The sequence below is a fragment of the Lampetra planeri genome, chromosome 6 (genome assembly GCF_965212315.1).
Source record: "Lampetra planeri chromosome 6, kcLamPlan1.2.h2, whole genome shotgun sequence".
Classification (NCBI taxonomy): Eukaryota; Metazoa; Chordata; class Hyperoartia; order Petromyzontiformes; family Petromyzontidae; genus Lampetra; species Lampetra planeri.
Window position 1 is genome coordinate 8,509,327 of NC_136112.1, and position 24,615 is coordinate 8,533,941.

The window sequence follows — 24,615 nt, forward strand, 5'->3', positions numbered from 1 at the left end:
AGAATATAGTCTTGTCATCAGTATGACATAAGTATTTCAAGTTTGCAGTTGAGTTACAAGATTTTTTTTGGAGGAAAATAGGATTACTGTAATCGGTTAAACAAATGCAGCGTGGTTTGGAAAATACTATATTTATATTTATAGAAAATACTACATTTATAAATAAAATATCATTTGCTGGGGTTTTCCTTATTTCAAAGGGACAGGCATTTGTCGGTGCTTCCTGTAATTATCTTGGCGATCATGAGCCAGAGGTATACATTCCACATTCTCATGGCGAGGCCTTGCCTCTCTGAATGACAAGCATTGTTGAGTTAGATAAAAGCGTGTAATAATAATGAAATGGGTGTAGCCCAAGGGTCATTCACGAAGTGGGCGGGGCTAGTTATGTTAATGTGATAAATTAGCATATTAATTCCTGCAGCCACTAAAGCTTTAAGTCAAGAGTTACCTGGGCTAAATCTTGACTTAAAGCTTTCGTGACTGCAGGAATTCATATTCTTGGGGTCTTTATTATTTGATCTATCTACGTGGCTTTAGGGGCCGTCCATAAATGACGTCACGTAATTTTGGACGATTTTTTACCCCCCCCCTCATCACACGGCGTCACAACAAGTCAGACCCCCCCCCCCTCTCAAATATGACGTCACAAACCATATTTCCATTTGAAAATAAAACATGCTTCAAATCGCTTTAAACTATTGTCATTGTAGTGCGTATTTAATGTGGCGCTGCACTCTGATGTTGTAGGAGAAAACATTTATTAAAAAGTCTATTTAATTAAGTAGAACGTGTTGTCTATATTTATTTAAAGTTGCACATTTTGATGTGACGTCACACTTCTCACCCCCCCCCCCCCTCGTCACACATCGTCACAAATGTCTGACCCCCAACCCCCCCTAGGTGCGTGACGTCATTTATGGACGGCCGCTTACCGAAAAACCCAAAGAATGAGTTACCTGGGCTATTTCGCTTGCGAAGAGTGTGAAGCGGAATCGATTCTCGGCTGTCCCAACTGCGACGTGGATCGATTCCCATTTGTTTTGGATCCGCTTTGTCCCCGTGACGTCACGACGCCTTCACCCTCAGCGTCTCCCCCCAACCCCACCGATGAGATCTATTTAAACATTACGTTCGATTGTGTTTATAGGTTCGTAATATATCTTTTCAAATCTGTTTTTAAATAAAACGAAGTAAATAACGACGAGCTATTTGCCACATGAATGGGCGTAACGCGTTAGGTCTATCGAGGTTAAGTTGGATTTCGGCGCGCACCCCCTCCTCGACTACGGGCCCTGCGGGGCGAGGCGCGTCCCGAGCCCGGTCAGGCGAGGTCGGGGATTCGGCCTTCGATCTTCGGACTCGGGAGAGTGACGGTGAGGCGATGAGTCGGGGCTGTGAAAGTTGGGTAATGATATTTAATTGGTGTGTATTTTATGGTGCTTCTTTTGATATCGGATGTCAGCACGGTGCGGATTGGTTCGTCGGGTGTTTTTAGGGTGCCTGTGCATGGTTAGTGTTGTTGATTTAATTTCCTCCATTGTAATTGTATTATTTTTCTTGAATATGAATTCCTGCATTCACGAAAGCTTTAAGTCAAGATGCATTATCATTGTCATCAAACATCGTTAACATCATCAACAAGCATCTTTTACGTTTTAGTCACCGACCAATTTTCATCATCTCGACCACGGTCCCTACAGTTTCCATCGCAGTAATTGTCATCTGGGTCGTCATCAACCATCGTTATCATCATCATCATCACTCTGGTAATCATCAGCAGTGATCATTTCTATAATCACCACCGGTATTTTCTTCATCGTCGTTATCACCGATTATCCTCATCTCTGTCATCGCCACCAATAGATATCGATTAGCTCAATTCCACCCGTCACCTCCATAATCATTCTCAGCAACAACATCACCGATCGATTTTCGCATCGATAAAGTAAACAGCAGCTGGTGTGAGGCTGCACCTCTTTCCTCCGTGTGATATTCAACTCTCCACATTAGAACGCCAATTGTGAAAACTTCCACCGTGGACTGGCACTTCACACGAAGTACGTCCGAACTTTGATAATGGTGATGTTACGTTAACGCAAAATCGTAATAAGCGTCGTTGTGGATAATATAAATAACCATATCGCTTTGCGGATGATACGTCAGCTTCACGTATCAGTCACTCCACGTAAACAGTATTTCTTTATAGCAATAGGTTTTACCCTTTTATCTGGTACAAAAACTGACACCTTTATACAAGGGATCATGTTTGCAATAACCACAACACAAGCAGTCAAAATGCAAACAAAAATAAACAACTCTGATAATGATATGCACTGCCCTTCTTTACACAGCTAATAGGCCCAGCGATGGTGCATCGTTTCAACAACACTGATTCAGTGCAAGGAAATTGTGGACCGGTTTCGACACCGTGTCTCTCATCATCACGGCACACGGACGGTGGTCCCTCGTTGACAACTGTACTGTTCTTCATACTGGTTGGAACCTCCTGGTTACACCAGCCCACAGGGGATTATTGTGTCCGTCCGTCGTGCAGGTAGGGGCTGGGTGGGGAGGGGCTGGGTGGGGAGTGTGGGGAGGGGCTGGGTGGGGAGGGGCTGGGTGGGGAGGAGCTGGGTGGGGAGGGGCTGGGTGGGGAGGGTGGGGAGGGGGTGAGAGGGGTGGGACTGGGTGGGGAGGGGCTGGTCACCCCGTGATGCCCTTATAAAACTCAACGTTTAACCTACTCACGCCGGCTTGTGCCCGCCCTCACAGTCGGGCATATTTGCGGAATACACCACGCCGCCGTTGACCCTGGCCATTGACCGAGCAACCCAACGTTCCTACCAGCTCCCTCCGCAGGAATGTGTTGCTAAAGTTTTTTGGGTTAGATTGCGTTATTTATAAATGTGATTAACCCTCCACCACCCGACACGGCCAAACAGTCAAAAAATGTGTCACATTGACAAAGGACAAATAGTTCACTACTTTGCCCACCGGTGTGTTGAAGAGTGAATCAACATCATTTAAAATAGATAATATTTGGGGCTGCTGTAGACATCTCGTGCGATCTGGCCGCACGCCAACGGGAATCGAAATTTATCCGTGAGTGGCTTTGTCCAAATTAACCCCGGTTCTTCTCATTCGACTTGTATTGACTGGGCGGCTCTTCTGAATGTTTTTTTTTATTTGGTTCTCGTCAAGTATTGCTGGCCAAACAGAATACGTTCTTAACGATAGTCGATCCTCCTATCTGCTCTTTCTTGCGTCTGGTCTGAATCAATCTATTTCGCTGTGTCGTAATTTAAAAAAAATGTGTTTAGTCGGGTATACTGCTGCTGCTGTGAAAATGTATGTTATAGCCAATGGGTTATCCATAACCAAGCGTTGTCCAAGCAATATGGTCCGTGGGCCAAAAGTTAAATTTAACACATTCCTGCGGAGGGAGCTGGTAGGAACGTTGGGTTGCTCGGTCAATGGCCAGTGTCAACGGCGGCGTGGTGTATTCCGCAAATATGCCCGACTGTGAGGGCGGGCACAAGCCGGCGTGAGTAGGTTAAACGTTGAGTTTTATAAGGGCACCACGGGGTGACCAGCCCCTCCCCACCCAGCCCCACCCCTCCCACCCCCCACCCAGCCCCACCCTCCCCACCCAGCCCCTCCCCACCCAGCCCCACCCTCCCCACCCAGCCCCTCCCCACCCTCCCCTCCCCACCCAGCCCCACCCCTCCCACCCCCCACCCAGCCCCACCCTCCCCACCCAGCTCCTCCCCACCCAGCCCCTCCCCACCCTCTCCACCCTCCCCTCCCCACCCAGCCCCTCCCTGCACGATGGACGGACACAATAATACCCTGTGGGCTGGTGTAACCAGGAGGTTCCTACCAGTAATATTGTATAGGCTTATGAAACAAATGAACCATCTTGGACACCATGTATCTGTTGTAATAACTGGACGTTGGCGTAAAAAAAATCTATTGATTTAAGTGCTGTACCCTCGTGCTCTATGGATCTATTTGTCCCTTCTATATTCCATCTCTTTTGAATACATGTCCTGTCCTATCTTCTGAAAAAAAAATATCTCCTATCTCTGATAGTCACTTCTGAACAGATTTGTTATATTTATTTTCAGAATAAAACTATTTTGTTGATGTATGTATTTGCCAAATACAGTACATCTCCAATCTCTCTTTTTAATGCACTTGTCCCGTATCTGTTTTGAATGCATTGCTTTATTATCATGTTTATCATATTTATACTGAATATAAATGTCTCCTATTCTCTGCTGTCTGATCTTAATTCATCCTCATAGCTTTAACCTTATCTCACTTCTCTATATGTTACTTGTCCTTCATATCTCTTTTTCGTCTGCATCGCTCATCCTTTTAACTACATTCCTGAGTTTTGTATGCTTTTTTCTCATGTTACTACATCTCATTGTCGTATTTCTGTCATCTCACTACTTATTTACACTATATCTCTGTTGCTAGCACTGTATGGTAGTACAATGTATGTAAGTGGTATGTTTGCCCAGCTACCGCATGCCTAAACAGCTTCTTTTTGGCCGGATAGAGGAAGCCAAATGAGTGCAGCACAGGCTACGGAAGAAATTGACTGATGTGGTACAGAGGGATGTGAAGCTGATTGGACTAGCCGATGACTGGTACCAGCGGTGTCAAGGTCTGCTTCTGGAGGAGGTTCGAGAAGGACACTACTGGGCAGTTAGTCATTCCACCTCCAACAACAGGGCAGAGGAGCAACGCTCACACCAATAAGCGGAGCGCCAGGTGGTTGAAACACAGCACAGTGGGGAGCACAGGTGGTGCATCTACCAGTCATCTCAGTCAACCCGAAACACTTGGGTTTGTCCCATGACCTGCCAGCGAGCCTTCGACACTTCACGTGACCCTAAGGTGCACCAAGACTCGTATAAGTACTGTGGTGACATCACCACTTCGTGGCGAATGGCAACTGTTGTTGTGTTCATGGTTTTGCTGAGTTGTTTTGTTATATCTCATCAGAATATATAAGATATATAACATAGGTTGTAAAGGTCAAGACTGGTTATTATGAAATGTCTAGCAAGTTAGTTTCTTCAGCCTTCGGAGCAAAAGGTGTGGAAGCCTCTGCCCTAACCCTGTCTTTAACCCCAGTTATATTATCTCCTTTTTCCCCATACATGGTTATTCCATGCTCATAACCACATTTAATAAGCCCCACAATCCATTCTGAGTGGCAGGAGCAATATGTTTTACTACAATTGCATGGTTGGCAGTGCAAATATGGTATTTCAATATAAGAAATCTCTTCCAGATGAAAATAACATTTATGAGCCACTGAATCATTAAAAAAAAAATTCCCCAGCGTTACTGAATCATTCCATAATTTATACTTCAAAGCGTTATTTGCAGTGTAACTGGATTAGGTGCATAATACTAGTGCCTCTGGTTACTTAGCAACATTGTGCATGAATGATCACAGTTCTTGGGTCAGATATGCATTGTTGGTGCTCCTTAATATTAGGCTTTGGAAAACACATCAGCATGTGTTCCCTTGCTTTTTCTCTAGCCGATTGTGTTGTAGTTTATTAAACTCAACCTGTCCAACTACAATGTATATATTTACAGGAAATAATTGTTGATGTGGTCCTTTGGTAGCGCTGGAGTGGTTGGCTGGCGATTGAAAGCTTGTGCCACACAACTATGAGTGAGAGCATATAGCTGATGGCAAGGAGAGTGCAGAGCAAGCGTAACCTTTTTGTCCCTGTCCCCACAGGGATGAATGTCGGAGGCAGACCCAGCAGTCAGGATGGAGAAGGAGCATCCTGGCTCTCCCAGCAGCAGCAGCGAAGGCAGCAACAGCAGCAGCAACAGCGGTGTGTGCTGGAGAAATTTCGAACTCGGACCGCGTATCGTTGCGCCGACCACTCCAAACTTCTTCTGGTCGGCCTGAGTGAGCTGCGTCGCAACAACAGCCTCTACGACATCACTCTGCGTGCAGAGGGTCGGAAGATTTGTGCCCATCGAGTCGTCCTGGCGGCGTCATGCGATTACTTCAGGTTTGAGAACGTTTTGCATTCTTCTTTCTATTATGTACGTGGAAGCTCAGTTCTATGACCAAATAACCCGGAATGTACCGTATGTCATCAGATCTAGGGAGTTAAGCAGGGTTTAGCCTGGATAGTTGCTGAAAGGGCAACCACCTTGCATAAACATGTTTTATAGTCTGCTGTGGGGAAAAAAGTTGTGGGAATTGGAGGGCAGTCAAGGATAATCCATTGCGGTACTGTACTTTTATACTCCCACACGTGTTTCCCCACTTCACAAACCCACAATGAATACCATAGTGAAGTAACCACTATCCACAATCAGGTTGTTGATCGGGGCTAGGTGGTGAACAGCAGACCACAGTGCAGCAAAATCCATTGTTGCAATGTATGTCTATGTGTCCCCTGTCTGTGCTGCCCCCCTTAACAACCCCACAGTGACCAGTATGTCCAAATAACCCCCATGACCCACATGTGTGAAGGGCCCTCATCCAGCAGTAAGATTGACAAAAGGGCTGTACATTTATGTGTACGTGTATGTTGGAGTTTTTACAGGCTATTCTTCAGCAGTTTAGTTTTTTTACTTACAATATTGTATATTTTCCAGGCATGGCTTTACTTCAGTGAATGCATTTGTTGTGTTGTTGAAGAAGTAAATAAAGCCCCAGTGGAAAACATGTCAATTTGTCTTTCATCTGGGGCATTAAATAGGGGTCTCAGATGTACTGACTTAGTGCTGTGGCATAGATAATGACGGCTCTGGGAAATACTGCCATTTGGAAGGCACGTAGGTTTTTTTTACGACCGAATGTTTTTTTTTGGTAACAATGTCTGCACTCGCAGCACTTACAACACCTAACTAGGTCAGGGCCATAGTTTTCTGTCTAAATCGTTACCTTCCTTACATCTCAATAAAGGTCTGTCCCTCGGTGGGCTCTCACTGTAAATTAGTAGCAAAACATTTGGTCAGTGTTCATATTAGTGCATCCTAATCAGGGCAATTATGTGGAAGCCTTAAGTGTTTTATTGGACGTCTTTTGTGATTTTACGAAAATCATGATGTGTCATTAAGATACCTCTCGCATACTGAACAATATTTGCTCATGATGGGATGTAATGAAATTCAAGCCATGTAAGTTTTAGCCATTTTACAATGCATCGCTTCAGCGGTTAAAAGCAATTCTAACACTTACAATACATGTATTGAATGATGCGTGCATTTGCAGTTCGTAGTCCGTATGTTGTAATTTGCTTACCTAAATCTTACATCCACTAGAGGTGCTATATTAACAATAATGGTAAAAAAATCGATTCTTGAATCAAATTACAACCTCGAATTGTGACATTTGATTAAATTACAAGCAGGACTAATCACTACATGGCTAATAAACAGGGCTCGGATGTAGGGCTCGGATGCAGGCAGCTTGCGGCCAATCCAACGCAGTTCGTTCTTGTCACATGACATCATTCCAGTTTTCCACCGATCGGGATGTGCCGTTGAGATGGCCACCACCTGATCACAGTAATTCACCTGCCACCAGACCGACGGAATATAAATACGCGTAGGTTTTCATGACAGCGGAATGTGACGCGCACCCAGGGGCATGTTCGCACGGGGCCTGCGTGAGGCACAGCAGGACGAGGTGGAGATCCACGGCGTGACGTACGTTGCTCTGGAGCGGCTCGTTGCCTACATCTACACAGCTGAGCTTGAGGTGTCGCAAGACAACGTGCAGGACATCCTGTCGGCCGCCGTTCTCCTGCAGGTGCACATTTTTGTACTACAGACGAAGATCTCCCGTGTATGTACAGTGAACTTCTTTCACACCATGCGTAGCCAACCGTGCTTTTATCAGAGGTGTGAGGGAAGGACAACAAACTAAACTCAAGAAGCAATTCTAAAGAAATGAGTTTTCAGTCCAGAAATTAGTTTTCATTCCACAAATGAGTTTTCAATCTAATAATAACATCCTATAAGATAGGCTGTTGGGACTAGCACTGCTAAGACCACCTATGCAAGCCAGCGCATGAGGGCATGGTGTGGCAAGCACAACGCACGGTTACATTTGTCTCCTCGCTACTGATGTTTACATATCGCACATGGTACTCAACCCAAGCGAGGCGCAGGATTGGTTCTTGTTAGCTTGACCGAGACTTTAACTCGGGGAAGTGGGTTTATGGCGCAGTGCTCTTAACAACTGTACTTCAATGCCACTACTCTCTTCTACAAATCCCCAGGTGTAGGTTGTTGTGCCACACACACAATGGAGCTATCTCTCTAATATAGCTGCAAGTCCTTTGCTAAATATAGCCTTAGCAGTGGGTAAGTCGTTTACAAGTTTACTGAATCATTGATGAGATCTGTCGGAGGGACACAAATGGAAGAGTATGTGTACTGAAGAGCACTACTAAAGGCCGACGGGATGAAACTAATTAAATAAAGAGGTCGATGAGAGTGGGTTTCTAGTGCTTATTGTCTGTGTATTATGTATAATTTGTGTGAAGCCACTGATATAAATATAGGTTATTTTTTATTTAGGAGATATAATAAACCGCTTTAACATATAAGTAATTGTACAATAAGTATGTAACAGACCTCCCTTAGAACTATCAAGTGGATGTGGGATTTTATGATATCGTTCCATTTTCTGCAAGGGTTTTATATGTGTGTGGTTAATGCATGGGTCACTAAACCATCTGCTTGAGTGGTGCAAGTGAATAAGTACTAGATATGCATTGTTGAATTGATACATGGATATTCATACATTGACCATTGTATGCTAATGTTACATTGAGTCAAATGGACAGGACAAGGCCATGCAAAGGAGAAAAAAAAAACAATACAAATTAGACCCGTCAAAACGAGCCAAAAATGTTCTATTCTTGAATCGATCGTCCTGAATCGTAACAATTAATCGAATCGCTGGGGGGATTGAATCAATACAGGCCTAATAATTTACGTTTCCACAGATGTCGGCAGCCATTGACTGTTGCTGCGACTTCCTCGTGTCGCGGGTGGAGGCGGAGAGCGTGCCGGATCTGTACATGCTGGCTGAGGCTTACGGCCTCACGGACCTGGCGGACAAGCTCGATGCGCACCTGCTCTCCAGCTTCCCGGCATTCTGCCAGACCGAAGCCTACCGCCGCCTGCGTGTCGACAAAGTGCAGTTCTTGCTGAGCAGCGACAGCCTGAAGGTGAGCGGGAATGAAGGTGAGCGAGAGAATACGTATCCAAAAGTTAGGGCCTTGGCATGTGGTGAGATCTAAATTTAAAATGTAGATTGAAAACTCATTTCTTTAGAACTGCTTTTTTGTGTTTAGTTTGTTGTCCTTTTCCCGCACCTCCGATTAGCACGGTTGGCTACATACGGTGCGGAAGAAGTTCAACAGACATACCACATACATACATACATAGCCCTGGAAGACAGTTTTATTCATTGTTCGAATTTAGAGCAGTGATTGGAATTCGCTGAAGATTGTGAATCCATCAGGGGAGCGGTGGTAAATTGGTTGGAGTGCTGTGCTGTGAACTGACCGATCTGTAGCGTAATTTCCAGTAATGGCTAACATTAATGCCGAGTGATATCGAAACCGGTCCGGGGCCCCCTCTTTAACAATGTACACTTACCAATGTGGTGAAGCCTGGTCAAACAACCCCGTGACCTATGTGGCATGGGGAGGCCTTTATCCAACAGTGTATTCACAAAGACTTGTAAATGAATAAGTATAATGTAAGACTATCTACTAAATAATAACCCTTAATGAGGAGGCAGTGGATAAGCTGATGGGCTACGGTCTCAATAACATGTACCAAAATATATAGCAAATTGGACAGGGATATTCCCATAGAATGTATTTCACCCCATCCTTCAGGGCTTTGCAGGCTTTTTGAAGGCCTATCCATACAGTCAATGTGAGTTGTGTGTATTTGTGGATTATTTTTTACGAAGATCAGTGATTGCAAACGTTTTCATTGTTTATGTTACCCAGGTTGCAGCTGAGACTGATGTGTATGAGGCGGCTCTTTTATACCATCGTGGGAAGACCTCTGGCTCAAAGGTGTGTTTTGATTTGCAAGATGTAGCAGCTATACTTACATGTTTACACATGGCTTTGATGTTATTTTTTGTCATTCTTTAACCAACATCTGGGATGAAGTGGTGGCACCATGTTGAGCGCGCACTGCACTGTGAACCCGACAACCTGAGTTTGATTCCCAGCTTCGGCTTGCGTCCATGGAGTGTGACATCTCAACCGATCCTGGCCCCCCCCCTTTGTTCACCAACCTACATTAACCAGCGTGGTGAAGTATTGTTAAATCCACGACAAACACTGCACGGAGAGACCTTCATCAGTTTTTCAATCGCTGCCTTTTCCCATATCCTTAGGAGGAACAAGAGGAGGACCTGAAACTTCTGTCCAACCCGCCCAAGGTGCTCGAGTGTGTACGCTACGAGTTGCTCAGCCCACGCACTGTACAGGATCTCTATGGACGTCTGAACCCATGCCCGCTCAAAGAGATCCTCGCTGATGCCATGGCCTACCATGCCAACGTCATGCTGCAGGTGCCTATCCACTCCCATCAATTATTTAGGACATTGTTCATTCCCTCAGCCAGTGCACATTTTGGTTATTCAGTAAAAATTTGTATTCAGTAATTGTAATGCTGTGTGTTGTAGTAAATCACGTATATTGACCAGTTTTTCATTAAAGACTAAGCGTCTCATCAATCAGATTAATGAAATTAAAAATTAGTATGCAAATATAGCCACAGATCACATTTTAAAACCATGTACAGCTTTCAATGTTATATGGAGCTTGTGCATTGAGACTGCTGCTGCTAATATTGATGGTAGATGACGATGACATTGGTGGTGATGTATAAAAAACTACATTTATTTTCATAGACATGCACACATTTAACGTATTGACCTTGAATTGTGCTTTGATGGGTGACCACCATGCATCAAAAGACAGGTGTTAGGGATTGCTATGTAGCTACTTTGTGGGCAGTGCAGCAACAATCCATTGTTGTGTGCTGCTACATCTGTTGTGCAATTTTACTAACCAGCATTGACCAACGTGGTGAATTATGATAAAATAACCCCTGCAAACCGCACAGCGTGGAGCGCCCCTCATCTAGCAGTGGATTGACAATAATGGTTGACATGCACAACTACTTGAAATATAATATATCTCGTGTCTTTTTTTTTACGTGGCCCAATCTGGTGAATCTGCTCTGATGCCTTTGCATTCCAGCCGGTGCTGCAGACGGCACGCACACGCCTGCGCTCCAAGCACCACTGCGTCGTGGGCTTCGGTGGCATGTTCTCATCCGACGACAACGACCTGAGCGATGAGTCGCACTTCCTGAACCCGAGCACAGGACGTTGGGAGGTGCTCACCAGGGGCGGCGGCGGCGGCGGCGGCAGCGGCGTTGGTGGAGGAGCGCCTCCCCGCATGTCCAACCAAGGCATCGCTGTTGTCAACAACTTCCTTTTCCTCATCGGCGGAGACAACAACTCGCATGGCTTCAGGGCGGTGGCGGACTGCTGGAGGTGGGTACGGGGAACCTTTTGGATTGGTGACAGAAGCTTGCGTTTGCAAGTGCACACGCTTGGAAGATGTAGGTGCTTCTTGCACTCGGTGCCCATAGTGTTTTTTATAATTTGACAATCTTTGTTCCCAATGTTATACCAATTTGTGTTGTTGGCATGATGTCATGCCAGTAACGCAGAGCAATTTAACCCTTTGTGTTAGAATAACTTCTGAGTTCCCTTCAATGTGGTACAGTAGGGGTGAACTTTTTCCCATCTGCTCTGTTGCTGCGAGTCATTTTCGTCACTGGACATTGAAACCTGAATTTTTGATTCTCAAAGCTGGAATTTACCCGATGAATTGCACAACCAATCTGCTTAAACAGGTGCAATAAAATCGGCTTATGTGCATGCACTCGGTGGATTGTTGCATCGCAAAACTGTCAGTTGGCGACGTCTTGGGGAGACTTACATCCAATCGTCGATAGATCATGGCTAATAATAATAATGACGAATTAAACGTCATTTCAGACGAGACATTGATGCACAATTTCCTGTTTTTGTGTCCGTTGTCACGGCTTCTGCAACAGGTACGACCCACGGCACAACAAGTGGATGGTGATAGCGGCGCTCCAGCGGGCACACGCCGACCACTGTGTGTGCGCCGTGGGACTCTACATCTACGCGATTGGCGGGCGCGACTACGTGGAGGAGCTGCACTCGGTGGAGCGCTACAGCCTAGAGACCAACACGTGGGATGCTGCCGCCCCGCTACCCAAGGAGGTGCTGTCTATCGCTACTCGGTGTACAACGTGCAACACCACTCAACAACATGCTTCACCACACTATACGACACTGCACGCTACTTCACTCCTGTGGAATACCACTCCACACCCAGGCAACGCCACTCAACACCGTACAGGACCGCTCAACATGCTGCAACACCATTCAACACCCTTCAACACCGTGCAACCACCACTCAACAGCATGCAACACCACACTTAACACAAGACTACGCAACGCCACACCACCTAACACTGTGCATCACAACACACAAACAAAACTTGCAGACACTTTAGTTGGACAGCGTTAAAAGGTGACTTAGCCCGGAAAAATAATTGTGAACCAAATGGGTGGAAAGAGCACACCAAAACATTAGAACAAACGACCAAAACACCCACATGTGTCTTTGCTAAAACGGATAAATAAAAAAATTAGTAAAATCGTCGAATGCAAAGATGAAAAATCAGTTGAATATTTGAGCATTCAATCGCAACTACCGTTCTACGGTCCGTCCGTTATTCGGAAGCCACTGGAGCTATGCACATTTAAATCTAGATTGAAAACTAATCTCTTTAAAACTGCTCTTTGTGTTTCGTTTCTTGTCCTTTGCCCGCACCTCCGATAATTACCACGGTTTGCTACGTATGGTGCGAAAAAAGTTCAAAATACATACGTACATACATCCCCCAACCGCCCAACGCCATGTCCGTGCCCCTGGCAGATGTACGCTCACGCTGGCACCGCGTGCGGGGGCAAGGTGTACGTGGCGTGCGGCATCCGCGCGGACACGTACCTGAGCACGGTGTACTGCTACGAGCCCGCCGGGGACGCGTGGCGGGAGCTGCCGCCAGCGCCCGTGGAGCGTGCCTGGCACTGCGCCGCGGCGCTGGCCAACCAAGTCTACCTCATTGGCGGCAGCAACCGCCTGCACGGCTACCGCCGCGACGTCCTGCAGGTGCCGAGCTGTGTGGCTTCCCTGCTGCCCTTTCAGCTGGGAGGGTGAAGCTGTCGATACTGCTGCGCTGTGTTATCAGTACCTGCGGGACTGCGTTGTCACTACTTATGTCACTGCATTATCACTACTTAGGGTACGGTGTCATCAGTACCTGCGGTAATGCGTTATCAGAAGCTACGGTACTGCGCTAACGCTACCCACTGTACTGTGCTAACGCTAACTGCATTATCAGTACATCACAGGACTATGAAGGATCGTGTCTGCCTGCAGAGGTCTTTCATCTAACAGTGGAATGATCATGGCTGATACCGACGTTAATGACAGCACTTCATTATCATAGCCGGGGGTGGTGGTGCATGCCTGCAATCCATCGCTTTAGAAGCAGGCAGAGGTTGGTGAATCCAGCAGATTTAAGAAACTCACAAATCTGTTGCTGGGCTGAAAGGTGACCAGGGTATGGCAGCCCAGTAAATAGTTTTGGGAAAACTGTCTGTGAGCATCCCCTCTTGTGCATGATGGGTGTTCTGTGCACACTTGGGATTTCCTGCCACACACACAACACTCCTTAAAGTTCACTCACTTTGGTCATTCATGTAGTGAGTGATGTTTTGTTGTACCACAGCCAATGTAGTCCCTTGTGTTTTTTTTTTGTCGACTTCATAAAAAGGAATTTTCCCAAATGCCAAACGCTCCTGAAAAACAGTTATTACACTCAGGCTTTCCTGTAGTGAATAAGTAAATAAAAAATAATCGTTATTGTAATTGCAGTAGCCCCACTGTAGGTTTGCAAGCTGTAGTATACCTTTGTTGCTGTGCTGATATGGGATGTGAGGTACGGTGGAGGTTTAGTATAAATTGTGAGAGCCATCGTGAAAGTGGCCGTGCCACTTACCCACATGACCCATTGTACCAGCATTTGTAATAATATCGCCGTTGTATTTCATTTACCACATTCATCTGCAGACTTGCTCTTCCACCAGTACTGTAATATGGTTGTGGAAAAGCATTTGCTGTTTTTTTTTTTTAAATCAAGCGATGCCATTGATACGTTTTCCAGCAGGAGGCCTCCCTCTCATGTCTTTGTTAGCTTCGCTGATTTGTTTCTAAAGTCTTGCATGCCTTGTGCGTGGAGCAATGGCGTAATGGTGAGTGCACTCCCACTATGAATTGAGCCACTTCAGTTCCACGACAAACTTCAGTGGCGAGTGATATCTGAACTGGTCCTTGAGCCGCCACCCTCACCAACCTGCACTGACCAGCATAGTCAAATAACCCTCGTGACCGACGCCTAGGGAAGCCTTCATCCAGCTTTGGATGACAAAGGGCTGTACAATTCATGTATGTTTCATGACTTAAGATGTGAGTGTATCATTTCAAGACTAAGACCGGCTATGATGTATGAATAGAATTTGTTTTTCATCATTTGTAAATAAGATTAAGGGCATTCCTGTACATGTTTACAATTTGTTGCATATGAAACTGAAATGATGAGTCAGTACCACAAACAGATATTTGAGATTGTTGGCCTTCATACAAAAATATACATTAAAGAACTAGAGTGTTAAAGAACACTATTGTATTGATTGTACTAGATTAAATACAAAAATAAACACGAGAAAAAAACGTCTATATAGGTTTACCCAGAGGCGTGCGATAAGCCACAACATAATATAGACATAACACAGCAGCACTTTTGCATGCACAGAACAGTAGTGCTTGCGTAGTGGTAGATTTATCGCACAAGTTTACAAATCTCACAGACAAATGGCTGCCTGTCACCACTATTACTCACACAGGCAATGAACTAAAGTCGTGTTTAACTGTCTAAATCCACAGACCAGTGGTGCAGTGACTCAATTGCTAAACAGCGCTGTCATCTTTGTAATTTTTTTTGTTTTGAGCTGCTCGGCAGCTCCTCACCGTCGCGTCACTCTGCCCCATCTCCAGGTCAACGTGCTACAGACCGACACAGAGCAATGGACATCCGTGGCACACCTGCCAGCCGGACACGGTGAGCCCGGCATCGCCGTTGTGCCGGCGTCAGACGGGCCAGCCACGGAGGGAGAGATTTACATCGTAGGCGGCCGCTCGCATGACCGGCACGCGCGCACATCCTGCGTTCATGTGTACGACGCCGCCACCAACTCATGGTCGTCAGGGCCCAAGCTGGAAGACGAAATCTCGGGTATGGCGTGCGCCGCCCTCACGCTGCCCGTGGCGGTGCTGGCACGCCCGTACCTGCGCGGTCCCCGCCGGCCGACAGGCCCGCCAGGCCGGGGTGCGGCCGCACGCCACGGCCGCCCCTTCCACCCGGCCCACTGGGAGCAGCGGCACAGGTGGTCGGACAGCGATAGCGAGCTGAGTGCTGCCGAGGATTGAGGCCAAGTGGAAGTGCGGCGAGCGGTTATGAACACGGCGGCGGCTACCATCGCTGTATTTTCCAGCTCGTTACGGTGTAGCCGTGTAGTTTGAGTTGGGTGTTCAAGGTCTCAGGCCGTCTTACCTGGGCAGAGTAAGCAATGTGAGTTCGCTGCTTCGGACTAGGGTGGAGTGGCCACTAGGCGGTCGGGGTGAACTCCGGTTAAACTCGTACCATTTTACCCCATGCCGCACGCTGGCCTGTTACATGCACTGCACTGATTGCTATTGTTTCAGAAGGCGACTGCATGACATTGGCTGAGTGCATCTCTGCTTGCGGTGGGACAGAGCTGTGTATTTTGGGTTCGGGTGGACTTAAGCATAGGCCTATTGCACTTTGTGGAGAGTATTTCACTGCACACGTAAAAAAAAATCACCGTTACAGTGGCGCACTTAGTGGCAGAGTCACTCGGCTTCTGTTCATGTCATACAGTGTGCTTGACAGAAAAATACTTGTACATAACTGGGGTAAATACATTTAAAATTGTCACTGGTTCCTCTGGGAAAATATTTGGTATTAAGAAGGAAATAAAAGGCTTAACATAATTTCCACACCATAGTTACACTTTAAGAGAAGTACGGTGGACAATACGCACTGTATGAGTCATTCAAATCTCTCTAAGCCATAGTCTAATAAAATCCAAAGCCATACTTTTAATCAAATATGGATAAAACTAACGGGTGGAGGTTAACTCATGCACTGCCATTCCAGTCACATGGCTATGTCTGCTATTAGTCATACATGTTTTCTCAAGTTAAAGAGGAACAGTCTTGTTGAAATGAGAGCTGTTTTGTTAGAAAAGGCAAAAAATACACTGCAGTCAGCTCTTTTTATTAATGGTTTGGGGAGTTCAAATTTAGTTTTTCAATAATATCTATGCACGACTTTCACATAATAATAGTGTTTTTCTCCTTTTTTCTGGCAACAAAACTGAATCCTTTTTACATTTAATTATGTCTGCATTAACCACAATACTTGTGGTCAAAATGCAAACAAAAACACACTCTGATAATATATGCATTGTCCTTGAAACTGATTGGTCCACACCAGAGACGGCTTTCTTTTGAGCCTTGTCTCAATTGGTGCTAGACCAGAGGACGCCAAAAGGCGTACAGCTCAAAGACAACGCACTATCAAAGTAATGAGGGCTCGGGGTAAGCATCTACATCATTAGACCTCCTTTGCCAGTACCAAAATATAATAACAACTTTCACATGTTGCATTACTTGCTCATGGTACCACATTTTGGCACCTTATTCCCCCAGCTTTGAAAGGTCATGCTGCAAGCTGAGTGCCATTTGCACGTCTCACTCCTGAGAATTTCTCAAACTGAATCGGTCTGCTAAAAACATGAGAAAAAAGTTTGGCTACCATTCCAAGACTGCACCACTCGGCAAGTGGGTGCCTGGTCTTGCCGTTCAATTAAAGGAATTTTAATGCTTGGAAAACAGATTTGACACATTATTTTCTTGGATTCCTGCATCTGATAAGAACACTAGAAGGCATGGCACGAAGGCAAGGTAAACTTTGTTTACCGATAATTGATATTTTCTGACTGAAGCAAGTAATAGTTTTTTTTATATATAGAACATTCAACAAGTTGTCGTTATTTTCCATGATCTCTCCACTGCTGGATGAATGCCTCCCAACGCAGATGCCATCCATTATGGTCCTGTAATGTAACAATCCATATCCCTGCTGCACGAGCTGATCACATTGCCCTCTTTCCGTGATGGCTGTCCTCTCGGGCGCATTACCCCCTTTGGCTGCCGTTCTGTCGTCAGAATGGCAACTATGAGCCATTATGTCCAAGACCACTTTCCTTAATAGATATCATTTAGTCTCTGATCAACGTGTTTCTGTCTGTGTCACTATATATGGCTATTCGTAAAAATATATTGCTATAAATTTCTTTTACCAACTATGTTAGGAGCCTCCACACAAAGCGCGATTTGGCCAGAAACGGACACTGCTGATATACCGCCAGCTGTGGCGCTGTTTCACAACTCGGAGAGAGGCAAGAACCGATGCGAGTGCCATGTGGGCTTGCGGAACATCGGAGCTCGAAGACAGCTGTTGGTAGCTGTGACTGCAGGTAGGGTGGCGCTGTCCTGCAGCCCCAAGGAAAGGGGTGCGGCGGGGACTGCTAGGTGGAGTGCGTGGGCGGTGCGCGTAGCGGCAGGGGATACACAGCCTCTGCAGACGTCTGCTGTTGTGCCCCCGAAGAATGTACATCGTCATCGCTGGGTGCTGCCAGCATTCGTTGGCTGAACTGAAGAGAGTCATCGTTGCAAAACAAACAAAAACCCTTTTTCTATTCACTGCCACACAAGTGTGTGATTAATTTGAACACATTTTGTGGAGCAGATATATGCCACTGGAATGTGATCGTTATCGTTACGCACATCACCATTAGTTATACCTGCGGTGGGAATTTTCCTGAAAGGTCGGTTATGTTGCCTTGAGTTTGTATGTGCGGAGACAGCAGGTATTTATGGTAATTGGAATTTAGTGACTGGACCAGCAGAGCAAAAACAAACACCTGTAAATGTATAAGATTCTACGTTGGCTGCTTTGATCCACACTAATGTCACAACACCGTAGCAAGCATTTGTAACGTGGAGAAGAAAATAAAATAATGCTTATGCAGTCTAAACACTTGTCAGGTATAGCTTTCCTGTGAATGAAGACGCTTTAAATCACCCTTCCCGCACCTCCAAAAAGCACGGTTGGCTACACACGGTGCGAAAGAATTTCGACATACCCTTTACTCTAAACAAACGGCTGTCTCGCCTGTTTATCCTCGCAGGTATCTCGCACGGGTACACCGACAGAGCAGGGGTGGTTAAGCCCTGTAGTTCATCTGCTGGTATTGATGTCTACCACATGCCGTGTGTCGTTCGGTGTGAGTCGGTCACTGCGTCAGAAGCACGTTGTCGATGGTGATGTCAATTTAAGCCAGCGTGCAGCAGTCATTTAATCCACATTCAATGTATGGCCAAAAAGTTCAAAGCGGAAAGCAATAAATAACAGAGTACTTCACCACTAACTGTTCCCTCGACGTGAAGTTTTTATTCTTCACTTCCGTGTGCGCAATGTGCGTGTGTGTGTATGTGCTCGAGTGTGATATGCCACCGTTTTCCAAATGCCAATTCTCATAACCCCCCATTATACACCTGCACATAATTTCCAATATTTTCCATCCTTATGCAAATCAAAACTGGTGGTCCGGTTGTGAATGTACTTGTGCTGCCGTGTTTGTCAAGGATGAGGGCGACCCCCCCCACCCCACTGTATGGGTCATCGGGGTTTTTTGACAGTACTTCCCCACCTCGGTGAATGCAGGGACGACAAACATTGGAGGATCATAAAGGATTCTAGATTTGAAGCTTTCGTGACTGCAAGGATTCATATTCTTAGGTTTTTTCGGTAAAGTCACGTAGGTATAACATTAAAATTAATAAAAGTAAAATAAAATAAAAATGATACAGCTGTCGTGGCTGTGACGGTTCCACCTGAAGACGGAAGCTTGTGTTGCCTCCGAAACGTCGTGATTTTTATTTTATTTTACTTTTATTAATTTTAATGTTTAACCTACGTGACTTTACCGAAAAAACCTAAGAATATGATCGTAAAGGATGTTGCTGCACTGTGCTCTGCTATTCTCACAGGATAGTGTAGCAGCAGTCGATAGTACCTGTTACGCTTGGTAGTTGGCTAAGTATCATCTCGGCTTTCCTTTGCTTAGCTTCGGAGATCTGACGACTTTGAGTGCATTCCAGGTGATTTGGTCATAGGCTTGTGGTAGTAATTATCCGGCAGTAATATTCACAGCTGTATCATGGCAGGTCACGAGGACGGGGGTTTGAGAATACATGTTTTAGTATAACTTCTCATCATTTTCTTACCGTGGTTTAAATGCTTTTTCATAACATCATTTTCTTAGGCTTCCATTGTATAAAGTAACAGAACCTGTGTTTACAGGTGTTTGGGGCATTTTGCTACAGCACTGCAGCATCACAGCCATGGTTTGGTATTACACTTGAGTCAATGTAAGATGAAGTTGATATGGTTAGGAAGCCGCTAAACTGCATGAGCTGCATGTTTCATTACCTTCGACCACGGCACAGGAGAACACGTAGCTGTGGAGCTCAATAAATAATATAAGAACGATCAGTAGTTCCCAACGGTTGTCTGCAGACCAGTGTGCATGGAAAGCAATCCACGGAATTAATGCAGATAATACAAATCTACGGTCATATATAATTGACGTTTCAGACAGCGACCTTACATCATAGCACATTGCCCATACTTTTCCTTTTAAGGTCACAATGTTATTGACGAATGTGTTTATTGTTGTGTTATTTGTGCTCGTGCACTACTGCCAGCATAGCAATATCACCAATATTTTTTTTTGCAGATTTTTTTTCTTCCACAAACACCATGGCTTTTACTGCATGGTGGTTGGCAAAAGATCTTGATGGTGGATTGTTCTGTGTGTCCATAACAGTTGGGAGTTGCTGAAATATATTACCTTACACGATTGGTTAGTTAAATGTGTTTTAGTTACATAATTTCGTCAGTCCACTGCTGGATATGAAAGCCTTCCCATGCCATGCTGGTCAGGGGGTTTGTTTGACGATATTTCACGTTGGTCAGTGCAAGCTGAATGTCGGGAGGCCCAGGACCAGTTCTAGTATCACTCGCCCCTGATGTTAGCTGTGGCTGGAAATTTAATTCAGTTTGCTATGTACCATTGTGCCCCCACTGCACCCATTGTGTTATTTAAAGTGATCAAATAGCATGTATACTGTGCCTTTCATGTTTGAGCCAAAATACTCGTCTTTAAACCCTATTGACAAATATTATTGCAAATGTTTATTTCAAAAAAAAAAATTGGATTGCATTTTTTTCAGCAGTTTTTGTTGTACAAGATATGCTTCCAAAATAAGTACAATTGAAAAACAAGGAAATGATTTCCTACGAATAGGAAGAACTGCAGAGTGAAACGTTGACTCTTTTTTTTTCTTCTCACGAAAAAATATTTCCCCTTTTCAATAATTTGTTAACCAAAGTAGCAACATCCTACAGTAGTAGATGGGCAGTGACGTAGCGTAGTGGTAGCGCGTTCACCCTGCTGCTGTTCATGGTTCGAAGCCCAGCGACCGCCCTGGTTATTACCGCAGTTGTATTTACCATAAATTATGAAAATATTGTCTTTTTCACAGTGGACGTTTAAAGATCATGTGATGCCATTCGCAGATTTGAGAAGAAGAAAAAATGTGCACAAATTACTGAACTGGCATTATACGAAGCAGTCATCGTCCCTGTCTGCACAGCCATGCATAGGGTGATTTTTAAAAAGTCCTTACAGTTTTGGTGCCATTTAACTTGTAAGCAAATGCATTTAATGAACATACATTTTCAATCCGTTCAAAATTTTTATGTTTTTGACGGGATTGTTTGTTTGCTCAGGTGGCGGCACTTATAAGTTTATTCTTAGAAGGTGTCGGAACCTACAGAAAGCTGTTTGTGTTCTGGTTTAGCAAAACTTAAATCGGTAACCAGAGGTCTAGGGCCTATGAAGGTTGGGCAGCATATGTGAAGGCATGAGTACAGATGTTTAAAGCAAATAGGTTGTGTTTATAATGCTAAGCATTCTGTTGCAAAACATTTGAAAGAGCATGAAATTGAAGTGTAGAGGTAGGAAATTATGAGTGTAAAAACAGTTACTCTCTGACTTATTTTTACAACTTGAGGAATATGTCAAATTTGTAAAATGTGTCGTGAAGATATTATACATTATTTTAAAACCCTGTCGGGACTTTGTTTTCTATTCATAGTGAAACACGTTTTTGGGCCACATAAAAGTGGCTGCCGGTCAGGATAGCTGCATCCGGGCCTGCTGATGGAACCCACAGGTTGGAAACAAAGGATAAATTCCTTCTTTTCAAAGAAGCCTTGTTTATGTACGTGCCACAACCATACACTGCATCTATGTTGGAAAACCATCAGGGTCAAGCTTTGCAGTGCTGGCTAACCATGCTGTGTTTGTAACCTTAGCCAGACTTGGTTACGCATGAGCCGTTGCATTTGGTAAGCATAATGATCCAATTTAAGATACTGTGCATCCTGCAGTTTATATATGGGGTGCTGACGTGTTCGCAGTAAATGCTTCTTGGATATTGAGTAGACATGGAATGATTAATAAAAATTAATTCTGATTGTCAGGATGCTTGCATACAATCTTAAGCTCACGAAACATGAATTGTATAAGAAATTCCAATGTATGCAGATTATATGCTAATGCTGCATTTAAGCTTTTGGAGTGAACGAAACTCGATCAACGAAGCAAATTACAAATATAACCAAATAGACCGTGAAATATAAATGAATGAGTCATGACAATTCATGAATGGCAGGCAATGTGAATCATTACCAGCCTGACAGTGAAGACTGGGCAGTAGCAACTCCGGTTGCAGCTGACATTCATGAGCACTTCACAAAATGAAACTGGCATGCTTGACTGGGCAAGTTGTCATGCGTGATGTACAGGAACTGCATGGAATAGGCTCCAACGACATTTCCCGAGATGCTGTGAAATGCAAAGGCATGACTGTCACGATTCTATAATCACACGGGGCGTACATGTACAGTTTCTTTGTCAATCCACTGCTGGATGAGGGCCTCCCCACTGCAAGTTGTGGGTGCTATTTAGTATTTACCCATCCTCCACTACGCTGGTCAGTGGGTTGCTGTAGGCGAAAAGAATACAGACACAGGAGCATGAAAGTACAATGATTCATTTTCTGAACGTCCCTCTGCTGCCCACCACAATGTCACATCCCATAAATGGTATGCACGGTGGTTGTCCATCCAAGTACTACCCAGGCTCATCCTTGCTTAGCTTTTGAGAGCGTGTATTCTTTGTGATGTTGTCATTCGTTTCACATAGCATCTACATATATTATGAATGGAAGTATACTGGCATTGTTGTAATGGTGGTACTTCTGCATTAATTCGGCCGCTTGACACTGGTTAGCTTGCTCTACTCGTCAACAGTATATTGTGAGCTGAAATCGCAGTCAAGTGCCGACTTTGCTTACCACCACTCTTGGGTCAATAAAACAAGAACTGTATGACTTTGTGAAAACATGACAGTGCTGTATCAATTACTACTTAGTCCCTGCGATGGAAATCTGGAATTTCCACAAGCTCAGGACGCGCTAAAGAGACGAGTGTGACCCAATTTATGGTCTGAGCAAGGACACAATTTGACGTATCCTTAACACAGAAAATTATGTATTGCATGTAAAGTCAACATTACAAGAGTTTAACTACCGTTGAAATATTTGTAAACATGTAATTTATGTTGTTAATCTACTGCTGGGAGGCCTCATGCTGTGTCAATTGTGGGGGGGTAGATCATACTTAACCACTGGTCCGTGCGGGTTGAAAAAGAGGGCCCACAACTGGGTCAGATCTCACTCCCCATCGATGTTAACTCTGGCTGGTGATCAAACTCTTCTTGCTGGGTTCACAGCGCAAGTGTGCTAACCACCGCACCACCACTCCACCTAATTGTTTTTGTCTTTACATATATAAATATAAAAATCAACAGACGCTTTTGCTTGTTTTACAAAATGACGGAGCGGTTTCTGCATAGGTAAGAATCGCCTTCCCACCCACCCGTACAGGTGTGGCATTTTAACTTGCGCGTAGTTTCTGTGTTGCGCAATGACCCAAACAGCCACTTTCTGGGAAACCCAACCCTCAGGGTTCCGGATGTAATGGCCAAATAAAGTTTGCAAGTTTCAGACGTGTGTACCCAGTGAGTTGCGTGTGAATGACCAATTTCTCCACCTGTACACGGGCAACACGCTTCATTTGTAAACATTTTAGTTATCCTATCTCCGAATTAACTTCGACTTTCTCTTGACCACTGTCTCAGTGTGTCCGTGCGCCCTCGTTGTTTTGATTTGCTGCCCAACAGACAGTTTTCGTTGCGTGATGGGAAATTGAACAGAGTAAATGCGTTTTGGACAGAAGCGCATGTTTGCGTTAAAATTTAAATACTGATGTATTACATTACTTGTGCAATTATTATACGTATGCAACGATTTCTGGTACAGTAATCTACAATTTTACATGTGTATCCATAGAGTAAGTATAGCACTGAGCAGCATGGTGTTGTATGGTAGAACGATCCCTGTGGATGGCATGGTATGGATTGGACTTTAGTAGGAGTGGCCTGACAGAACAGCTGTGCATTATATGCCTTGAGGCTATCACACTGACTATCGTGAAGTACAGTCGGATAACCCTCATGACCAATAAGTGGAAATGCCTTCAGTCGTGGGTTTATTACAGTACCGTATTCAATTTTTTTTTTTATTATCATTTTGGTATCGTTTTAATAAAACCTCTGCCGTTCATCGTTCAAATGCTATTTGCAAAATGCACTTGTAAGAGCTGGAAATGACCTTCGTTACTACACGTATGGGAGACACATCGTTAACTTAAATCTCTCCAAGTGAATTAAAGTAGTTTTAACGGCTTCACATTTTAAATTACAACTAAAAAAATGCATTCACATTGTCGCGTATTTGATGCAGTTCCAGCAACTGGCATGGGTCAATACGAGTATGTGAGCATGATCCGTGCCATTTGCGCTGCAACAGTAGGGGTTTTGTTATTTACTGTTCACTGACACAAATGAAACTGAGCAAATAAGCATAGACCAACACTTGAATTTTAAGACAAGAGTTAAACATTGTTAAATCTTTAACCAAGCTTAGTTGGGTGCCCTCCCATACACTTGTGTAAACAAGGCACTACTAACACAGTCGTGTAATACAATTACTAAGAGATAGCAAC

At 44.6% G+C, this 24,615-nt stretch overlaps 1 protein-coding gene across 1 annotated transcript; it reads left to right on the forward strand.

Annotated features, from left to right (window-relative positions):
* Positions 1-1,004: 1,004 nt before the first annotated feature.
* Positions 1,005-23,555, forward strand: KLHL22 (kelch like family member 22). Its single transcript, XM_078595475.1, has 10 exons — positions 1,005-1,376; positions 5,774-6,056; positions 7,645-7,810; positions 9,015-9,239; positions 10,035-10,103; positions 10,433-10,609; positions 11,304-11,602; positions 12,172-12,364; positions 13,086-13,319; positions 15,267-23,555. The coding sequence occupies exons 1-10, from the start codon at positions 1,220-1,222 to the stop codon at positions 15,696-15,698; spliced, it is 2,235 nt and encodes a 744-aa protein (XP_078451601.1). The 5' UTR covers positions 1,005-1,219; the 3' UTR covers positions 15,699-23,555.
* The last annotated feature ends 1,060 nt before the right edge of the window (positions 23,556-24,615 follow it).